Genomic DNA, 10,719 nt, shown 5'->3' on the forward strand with positions numbered 1-10,719 from the left:
GCTTTAAACTATTTAGAGAAAAATTATATTGTTTTATATGCACACACAAAAAATATATATATTCGTATATTAGTTTTGGTAAAAATATGCACTCATTTTCCTTATTAATTGAAATATATGTAAATGGCACATATAGGGCCTATGTTTCCTTTACAAATATTATTGAGAATATTAACGTAAATGGTTGTAATTTACAGTAGGTAATTTATTAAGAAATGAAACAAACATCATGCTTAATAATAGCCTAATAATAATAATAATAATAATAATAATAATAATAATAATAATAATAATTATTATATTATTATTATTATTATTATTATTATTATTATTATTATTAGTATTATTACTATTATTATTATTATTATTATTAAGTAGGATATTGTTTATTTATTTTATTTTTTGAAAAGTCTACTTTTCCACTGCAGAAATGTTCAGTACAGAATTTATAACCTACTATAAATTAAAAGCATTAACGTAAGCTACATATTTTTGTTGTCACACGCTTTGGAGAAATAACGTAAATTACGCTTTTAAATAATAGGTCAGCTAAAGCTTTCGTCTTGAGCCACAGCTGCGTTCAAAATGTCATACAAGTTTTCAAAGTGCACTAAATGGGAATAGAACACAATTAGGAACTATGCTCACAAGCATACAAGTTTGTGATGTAGTTTGCGAATGTTCATTGGAATGATGGATTGGGGAAACACCAAATAAACAAACTATGTTTGTAATGACAGAACTTGCGACCTTAGTTGGCTAGCGATAGTTTTCGAAAATGCACCCCTGGTTAGTATACCTAACTGGTTAGCATTGACTTTTCAGTCAAGAATAGTGTATATGTCAAATTTTCTGAAGCCATGCAATAACTAAATTTGAAGAACACACACAAACAAATTGACAACTATAAAGTTAAATTTCGTTTTTATCAGGCTGCTCATTTTACCTGTAAACTACAGCAGCATTACCTGCAGTAGCGCTGTTTTACTCTGTGCAAAAATGCATGTAGAGTCACGTTTCTCCTATGAGACCAGGTAGGATATGTGTGCGCATGATGAACTCATCCATATGGTAAGTCTGGAGAGCCTATTCATGATTGTAAATAATGCAAGCGTCTGTCAGCTGTTGCATGGATCTCATTAAATGAAAAATGTCGTTCCTTCTCCTCTGGGGTAACCCTGACAGTGCTGTTCCTTTGAAATTACAGTAGAAATAACCAACTCTCAAAACAAAGCAGCTACTCCAATTTCTTATCACAGGAAGCAATAAATCAACCCAATTTTTAAGTTATAACACAAAGTCTGTCATAAGTCCGCAGTGCGCGGATGACAGCACCGGCGTCCGCCTGGAAAACTTTCGTCTTACATGACTGACACATGCAGTCTGGGGCCGAGCGGCACTGCGGGCTTGTCGTTAATGTAACCGTATGTCAAACTGTGAGAGCTTTATTACCCACACTCACTGTCACTTTCTCCTCTCTGACCCACAGGGACTTCAAGAAAGTCGGCGTGACGATCGTTGGACCTCAGAAGAAGATCGTGAGCAGCCTAACAACACTTGAAACACATTCAAAGAACGGTCCAGTTCCTGTGTAAAATTAAAAATGAGTGACGGAAAAGATACTTCTATATGATGCTGCTTTGGCTTTAACAGACAGTAAATGGGTATTAAATGAAAGGAGGAAGTGGAATTACAATTCTTGAATTGATGCACGAAGCAGAACAACCTTCATGGAGAATGATCACGTCTTCCTGGGCACGAGGTGAAAAGACAAAGAACGCGTTTCTCAGTGACTGACATAATGCCTTAGAGAGAGGCGGGTGACCACGGACCTCATGTTTAGGAGTCCACAGTAACGCTGGATGGATCTTATAGACAGAAGGCTCCAATGGGATGGACGCTGGTCCGATCCACATGGATTTGAGGAAGAGCTTTTCATATGTGGCAGGAGAGCATAAAAAAGCCTTCAGGAAACAAAACAAAAAAACTTTGCAAAAGCATCCGTCTTCCTTTTGGAAGGTAGCACTTCAGAGAGGCAATAGTTTTCGTGGTTTCAGGCCACTTGTAGAAAAGTCCCCTTTAATTCTTCTGAAGAACAGCAGGAGAAATGCAGTACACCTGGTTACTGTTAGAGCAATCTGGTAATGCTTGTTAGGATCTGACACATTTGGCTATATATTTGATAGTAAACCATTAATCTGCAAGAGCAGAGAGCCATTCTCGAGAATCAGGGATGGAGCAGAGGAGGTGTTTGGGTAAACTTGCCTTTTAAAAGGTTTATTTGTTAACATAGCCCATGACGTGTTTGTTTGTTTGTACCACTGCGTTCGGATAATAAATGAATTCATTATCAAATTTATAAAAGAAAAAGAAATCAATAAGAGTCTGTTAATAATAATGAACTGAAGACATTTTATGGCAGCATCATGCAAGGAATCCAGACAGAATACCAGCAGAGTGTTGATCTCCGAAGTCTCAGATATAATATATAAGAGAGACACAGGCTATGTTTGAAACAAAATACTATCTTACTACACTGTTAAAAGTGATTATTTACTTTACTTTAAAAAAGTGAATAAACTCATTGCCTTAAAAGCAACAAGTTTACAAAGTTTGTTAAAACTTTAAGTTAAATTAACTAAACTTTTATAATTATGTGCATCGTTTATTTAAGGAAATAGGTTTAATCACTTTTTTAAAGTAAAGTCAACTAATTGTTTTTTATAGTGTGCATAACATTAACTGGTATGTGAAACAGAATTTTTTTTTTTACAACATTTCACATGACCTCATTGTGATGCATGTTTCACTTTCCTCTGCATCCACTGGCCTGCTTGAAAATGAGATTCAGAGTATTTTTGCATTTCTATTCCAATGAAAATTAATATTGAAACCACGTTGACATGATAGCAGTATGACTTGCTCCACTACCTTCTTTTTTGTTGTTGCTGATAAAAATTATTTTAATTATTCAGCCCATTTATTCCAGTCACCTGACTTCATTCTGGTAATGCTTATTTTTCACAATCCAGTCTATTTGTTGTTGAGTTAAACAAAGTCTCATTCATTTGCTTTACACTTTACCTAAGTAGTGTTTATAAGACTGTCATGAAACCTTTAGGATCATGACACACTCTCGGAAATAAAGGTATGCAAGCTGTCATTGGGGTGGTACCTTTTGAAATTTTACAAATTTGTACCTAAAAGATACATATTAATACCTCAAGGGTACATATTACTACCTAAAAAGTACAAAAGTGTTCCTCTTAACATTTGTAGGTACTAATATATACCAATATGGACCCTTTAGATACAAATGTGTACCTTTTCCAAAGGTACCACCCCAGTGACAGCTTGCATACCTTTATTTCTGAGAGTGCATGACAGGTGATGATTATGAAGGAGATTTTATGCATGACACCGCCATTGTGTCATTAGTGCAGTTATCTCATTTTAAATGCAAAGATGACAAGTTATGTTGTAGTGACTAACGCTTAGGGCCCTATCATACACCTGGCGCAATAAAGAGCAAGACGTGTTTTGTGCGATTTGTTGCTATTTTCAGACCAGTACAACCCTAATTTTGATCTTTGTTTAAATAGCAAATCCATTGGCACTACTTTTTGGACTCATGGGGAGCTTTTCTAAAAAAGGAGGTGTGTTAAGGCGCATTGTTGGTGCATTGCTATTTTGAGGAACTAAAATAGACCATGCCATTGACCAAGTAAAAGCTGGTCTAAAGTTCAGCGCAGAGTTAGTTATGTGCCTATGCAGGGTTAAACACTTAATACACACAGGATGTACAGCAATACACAAAAATCTTTATATATGAAAAAAAGGAGTAAAAAATTACAAAAATGTATATTTTCTACATAAATATAAAAACCACTACCTTTAGACTTTACACCTAAATCGTTAAAATAGAGCCCTTAATGACAGTTGCCATAAGCATGCACAAAATCTCATTCATATTCATGAATGTCTTTTTATGATTATAATGGTTTCATGACAGTCTTATGAACATAGAAACAAGAAAGTCAGGTGAGTCCATAATGACAGAATTGTAAACACAAATCTATAGATTCACATTTTATTGGTTGAATGAATTCACAGTCATTTGTCATGAAACGTTCAAAATTTGAGGGCAGTCAGTTTTGTTGAAGACAAACAGAGTTTGCACTATGATGTTTTTTCTATAAAACACACTTCTACATGCAGTAATGTCTCACACTAGAAATGAAAAACTCAAATCATGCTTGTTGCATTATGGGATAAGGTCTTGTGCGGTGTGCTCTGCTGTATCCAGCAAAAAGCCATCTGGATATTTCACACAGTAAGAACATTTTAACATACAGTATTGATAGTATAAAATGTATACTTAATAAAATAGTATGGTAGTGTGCTATTCTGAACATAGCCATGCTCTGTAATTTTGATTTTACAAGATGAGATCAGTAATATAAAATCTTCAAGTTTTTGAGTGTGTGAGAGAAGGCTGAAAAAGGCTCACTTTTCAGAACATCCAGCCTAATTGCCTTCAGAAAGGTTCCTGAAGATTTGTCTTAAAATAACACTCCACCCTTTTGGGAAATAGGCTCATTTTACATTTCCCTTAGAGTTAAACAGTTAAGATTTACCATTTTTAATTTATCCAGCCGATATCTGGAGCCTTATAGCTAAGCTTAGCATGAATCGCTGAATAGGATTAGACCAATATCATCATCTCTCAAAAAATTATTTAGCTTATTTAAAAAGTAAGCAACGTTCCTTAATTAATATATCAGAATGAGAGTATAGTGCATAGCCATATTGACCTAGAAAATAGCAACTTTTCATTTTCCGCCAGGCTGAAAACACAATGTAACTTCAGAAGTCAAGCTTTACGTTGGAAAATTATAAATCTGTGAAAATTCCAAGCGAGATTCTAATGGTTTAATCCAATTCAATGATTTATGCTAAGCTAAAAGTGCACAACCAGACTCCAGATTGACTAAATATTAAAATAAAAATGTATTGTACAAATTTAGTTCCCACAAAAAGTGGAGTGTTCCTTTAAAACACTTTCAAAAATATATATATCTGGAAATTTTGGAGGACATCCTGATAATAAACTTAAAATAGAGCACTAGTTGTGCACCAATCATACCATGTTCTTCACTAACTTATGAAGGAACTTTCCATTTTTCCTCTGCGTCCTTTTCATCCTGCCTGTAAATGTTGCTTTATTCCTGCTGTTAGCATGTACATACGTGAACCGGACCTGTTATGATAGCAACGGTGACTCTAGAGGTATATCATTTACCTGGACATCCCTTTGTACAATGTCTGTATGTATGTATAAAAGAATGAACAAAATATCTGTGCAACCTTTACAGAGTTCCATTGTATTATATGTTTATGTTATTTTGTATTTGTTTTTGCATAAAACAATTATAATGACTTATTTATTGCTTAACACAAACCACCACATACAGTTACCATTTTTTTCATAGCATTCAGTAAGTTATGACATGGGTTATGTTTTCAACCTTATCAGTGTCTTTCTATTTACTTGGTTTGAAAATGATGTTTTGAAGAGCAATACTGTTTTGTGTCCCGTTTCCCTTCTTTAGATTAATGTGTGTGTATGTGTGAGTGTGTAGATGGCCTTGTCTACTAATGTGTAAAAATGATTGTAGTGGAAACATTTATATTTTTATAATAAACATTCTCAAAATATTTCTAAAGAATGAATGCTAAGAAGAAAGTCTTGCCTTGGTGTTTTTTGTTTTTTTTTTGTACACGAACCCACATGCAAACACACACATGTACATACATCCAGTTGTAGTGAAAATCATTAACCCTATACTGTGCAATCTGTATTATTTTTCAATTATTTCGCAAGTGCTGTTTAATGGACAGAAGATATAGTTTTAATACATACACTCACCGGCCACTTTATTAGATACACCTTACTATTACCAGGTTGTACCTGCTTTTGCCTTCAGAACTGCCTTAATCGTTTGTGGCATATATTCAACAAAGTACTGGAAATGCTCCTCAGAGATTTTGGTCCATATTGACATGATCATACAGTTGCTGCAGATTTGTTGGCAGCACATCCATGATGTGAATATCCCATTCCACCTCATCCCATAGGTGCTCTATTGAATTGAGATCTAGTGACTGTGGAGGCCATTTGAGTATAGTGAACTCATTGTCATGTTCAAGAAACCAGTCTGAGATGATTCGTGCTTTATGACATGGTGTATTATCCTGCTGGAAGTAGTCATCAGAAAATGGATCGACTGTGATCATAAAGAGACGGACATGGTCACAACAATACTCAGGTAGACTGTGGCGTTTGCACGATGCACAATTGGTACTAATGGGCACAAATTATGCCAAGAAAGTATCCCCACACCATTACACATCCACCACCAGCCTGAACCATTGATACAAGGAAGGATAGATCTATGCTTTTATGTTTTTGACAACAAATTCTGACCCTTCCATCTGTTGCAGCAGAAATCGAGACTCATCAGACCATGCAACATTTTTATAATCTTGTATTGTCCACTTTTGGTGAGCCTGTGCGGATTGTAGCCTCAAATTGCCCTCACAGGATATTTCCTCTTTTTGGACCATTCTCTGTAAACCGTAGAGATGGTTGTGCGTGAAAATCCCAGGAGATCAGCAGTTTCTGAAATACTCAGACCAACCCGTCTGGCACCAATAACCATACCACATTCAAAGTCACTTAAATCACCTTTCTTCCCCGTTCTGCTTGGTTTGAACTGCAGCAGATCGTCTTGACCTTGTTTACATGCCTGAATGCATTGAGTTACTGCCATGTGATTGGCTGATTAGAAATTTGTGTTAATGAGCAATTGGACAGGTGTACCTAATAAAGTGGTCGGTGAGTGTATAATTACATATAATAGTTTTAATTATTATTTTTTTATAATTATTTTCTTTTGTTTTGGTATTGAAAAAAAAGTAGTTTAAAAATTATATATTTCTTAAGGGGGCAAACATAATTGACCTTAAAAATTTGTTTTTTAAAAAATGTAAAAACTGCTTTTATTCCAGCCAAACTAAAGAAAATAAGACTTTCTCCAGAAGAAAAAATATTAGGAAATACTGTGAAAATATTCTTGCTCTGTTTTTCAAACAGAACTAGGGAAATATTTCCAATATGCCTAGTCAATGCTAAGTATTAAATTAAAATATTTGTAAGTAAGATTTTGTTAACCTCATTGCTGCCCAAAAGATATATGACTGGGCTGGTGAACACACACAAACTCACAAAGGTGAACTGGCTGGGTCAGCCTTAATAACTTGATAACTAGCTGAAACAGATGTAGTCAAACTCATTAATCATTATCCCAAAACACTCGCTCACTTTCCTTTGGCTTATTCCCTGCTTTTTATCAGGGGCGACAGCAGAATTAACAGGCAATTACTCTGGCATATGTTTTCCAGGAGATGCCCTTCCTGCCACAACCCTGCACTTAGACTACAACTCTCAGTGCTGGAAAACACTCATACACTCTCCGAACCACACACTGGCCAATTTAGTTCATCCAATTAACCTATATCCCATGTCCTTGGACTGTGGGTGAAACCACAGCAACTTGAGGAAACCCACGCAGACACAAGGAAAACATGTGAACTCTAGACAGAAAGACCTTGAACTAGAGACTTTCTTGCTGTGAGACTTTATTTTAAGTTCTTGTAACACTAGTTAAATGCATAAACAGACACAACGATATCTCATGACAATTCGTAACTTTTTGATTTAGTGGCTAATTCGTATGAATTTGTACAATCTCATTTGTCCATTTCAGTACGATTTGCTTATCCTCCAATAACGGTTGGGTTGGATACCACGCCTCCTTTCTAAAATCATACATTTTCGTATGACTGAACTAAACTGCCAAAACGTAATATAGTTACATTTCCTCATGAGATCAGGGTGTACAGACCTCAGACTTTGAATGGTCAAGGACCGCCCACACTGCCATTGACTGACAGGTTAACCAACCAATGATGTTTTGTTTTGTGTCGCAGCATGTTTAGGTGTGTCGAAATATACAGTTTATGCCAGGTTTTGGCTTAGAGTCAGGGTTAGGTTCTTCTATATCATTGTTGTTCTCCTATTGTTTCTCTGCGATTATTAAAACAATGTTTAGGCAGGTTTAGGATTAGAAGCAGGGATTAGGCAGCGGTGTAAAGTAAAAAATTACAAATACTCAAATTACTGTAATTGAGTAGTTTTTCTCAGGAATTGTACTTTTAGAGAATTGTACTTTTAGAGTAGTTTTAAAAATGTTGCACTTTATATTTTTCTTATGGGGGTTGGTTAAAATAATAAAATAATAATTTTGCATCATATTGAACAATTTCAAGACATTTTAAAGTGTTGTTTATGGTCTAAAAGAATTGAGCTTATTCCCTTAATGAGTTCTGAGTGTGTTTTGAGAATAAACCAATCAGAGTCTCATCTCCCATTCCCTTTAAGAGTCAGTTGCATCGTGCCATAGTGCATTTGCTATTTACATGGCGGACTTTGTAAGTCAAAAAACTGAACGCTTCACTAGTGAGAAAACAGTTAAACAGAGCACCTGCAGCACAAGGATAAAGAATGATCCTTCTCCAATCGGCCTTTACTTTCCTTTTCTCTTTCTCTCATTCGTGGATAAGGAAACAATGTTGTACACTCCACTGAAGACATCCATTAGACATCCATTTCATTTGTTAAGAGCAAATATTTGTTTCAAAACTGTTTCCAAATTTAGTTCTAATTTCCAGCAAATTAATAAATGAGCAATAATAATGAAGTGTGGTTAAAAAAAGGTATATCCAAACACTCGTCCTATGCCCTATATCGTCCAAAACCTGACAGGTGGACAAATCTAAGCCTATTTTATTAAAACAAATATAAATATGCATATGACAAATAATACTACTAATAATAATATTATACAAAAGTAAGTTGTCGTGAATAAACTGAAAAGCCCCCAAGATGAAAAAGGCATGGAGGCAGGGGTTTTATATTTATGTAGAAATTAATAATTTTTTTAATATTATAATCCTTTAATTATTTTCCATTGTAAAGATATTTGCATATTGCTGTACATCCTGCATGTTTTAAGCAATGTGTAAGCGAGGCGCACAACTAACACGTTTCACGCTGGACTTTAGACCTGCTTTTAGCTGGTCTATTGCACAGTCTATTTTAGTTCTTCAAAATAGCAACGGACCAACAATGCACCTTAACACACCTCTTTTCTAGACCTGATCACCTATGAGACCACAAAGTGGCGCGAATGGATTTGCTATTTAAACAACGTGATAGAAAAAGGGGAAATTAGAATTGCGCTGGCTGAAAATAGCAACACATCGGGGCAAACACATCTTGTGCTTTATTGCACCAGGTGTATGATAGGTCACTATTTGAGGGAGCAGCCATTTCTATCAACCAGCAAACACAAACAAAATTGTATCCCTTCCAGTGCACTAAGTGCTTGAATTCACTTGTTCATTTTCATTCATTCTTTCAAGTAGACTATATTAGTGAACTAATTTATAGAATTGTGAAGAGGGTATAGGCGGCGATTTCAGATACAGCATATCTATATTATACTTCTTTTTCAAGTAAGGTCACTTATTGCTATAGGAGATTTCACATATTCATCATATCATGCAACTTATTCATCACTGTCCCTATAATAGTTGTTTGTCCAAGGTGGGGGTGCACCAGCAGGTGTTCATTTACGCTCCATGCACCACAGAGATGACCTTAATAAATCTATTAGCCCCCGCTGTACAGTTGCATGCGTCCAGTCCTTGAGCACAGAGCAGCATCTAAAGAGCAGCCATGTGGGGATCCCTGAGGCCTAGACATAATAGTGTGTTTCAGTCTTATCTGAGAAGAGCAGAATCTGTGACCCAGATCAGACTGCCTTCAAGCCTCCTCCTTAACACCTGGTGTGAGGACTCAAATTCATCGCCCCAAAACATAGCAGGACCCGGATGGTGCTGATTTTCACATGTTTAAGGTGCTTCACGAAACACTGGCAAAAAATTATGAATTGATTTGAATAAGAATGACTTGAACTTGATAACTTTGCTTGATTTGTCAAAATTAAAACTACTGCCTGTTTGTTTTAGTAACTCTAAAGAAAATAATAAAAATACATATATTAAATGATTTGTGACAAGACAGAGTTAGCATATTTATTGTGCAGAATCCACCTGGGTGATGCAATGGCAGCAACAGGACAATGGCGCAAATGGTTTACCATACACCAAGAATATATGGGTGTTTCCCAGTACTGGGTTGCGGCTGGAAGTCCATCCGCTGCATAAAACATATGCTGGAATATTTGGTGGTTTATTCCACTGTGGAAATCAGGGACTAAACCGAAGGAAAATGAATGACTGAATGAATGAATGAATGAATGAATGAATGAATGAATGAACGAATCACTGTGCGGCAAGGGTTCCCCTTCGGATGGGGAACTCCAATGGCTATGTGGAAACCTTCCACTATGGGGATTTCGTCAGAATCCAATCATCTGAATAGAGTATAAAAACGGGCCAATGAAATTCCAATGAGTTGGCAGCGTCAGCGTGCACAGCTGGCGTCAATGACAATCAGTCATGCTATAAAGACGCAGCCAGTGCCATGTACTCGACATCCTTTCGCTTTCAGAGCCTTTCACGAAGCTTCTG

The 10,719-nt window shown here is 35.9% G+C and overlaps 1 protein-coding gene across 3 annotated transcripts in view; it reads left to right on the forward strand.

Annotated features, from left to right (window-relative positions):
• The window catches only part of epha3 (eph receptor A3), a 202,178-nt gene extending 196,864 nt beyond the window's left edge, over positions 1-5,314 (forward strand). For 2 of the 3 annotated variants that reach the window (XM_056464942.1, XM_056464943.1), the window contains exon 17: positions 1,490-5,314. In XM_056464942.1, the coding sequence (XP_056320917.1) occupies positions 1,490-1,595 (106 nt within the window). In that variant the 3' untranslated portion in view covers positions 1,596-5,314. The remainder of the gene's footprint in view (positions 1-1,489) is intronic. The other variant, XM_056464944.1, reaches the window with a different exon arrangement.
• The last annotated feature ends 5,405 nt before the right edge of the window (positions 5,315-10,719 follow it).

The sequence above is a fragment of the Danio aesculapii genome, chromosome 9 (genome assembly GCF_903798145.1).
Source record: "Danio aesculapii chromosome 9, fDanAes4.1, whole genome shotgun sequence".
NCBI classification, from domain to species: domain Eukaryota; kingdom Metazoa; phylum Chordata; class Actinopteri; order Cypriniformes; family Danionidae; genus Danio; species Danio aesculapii.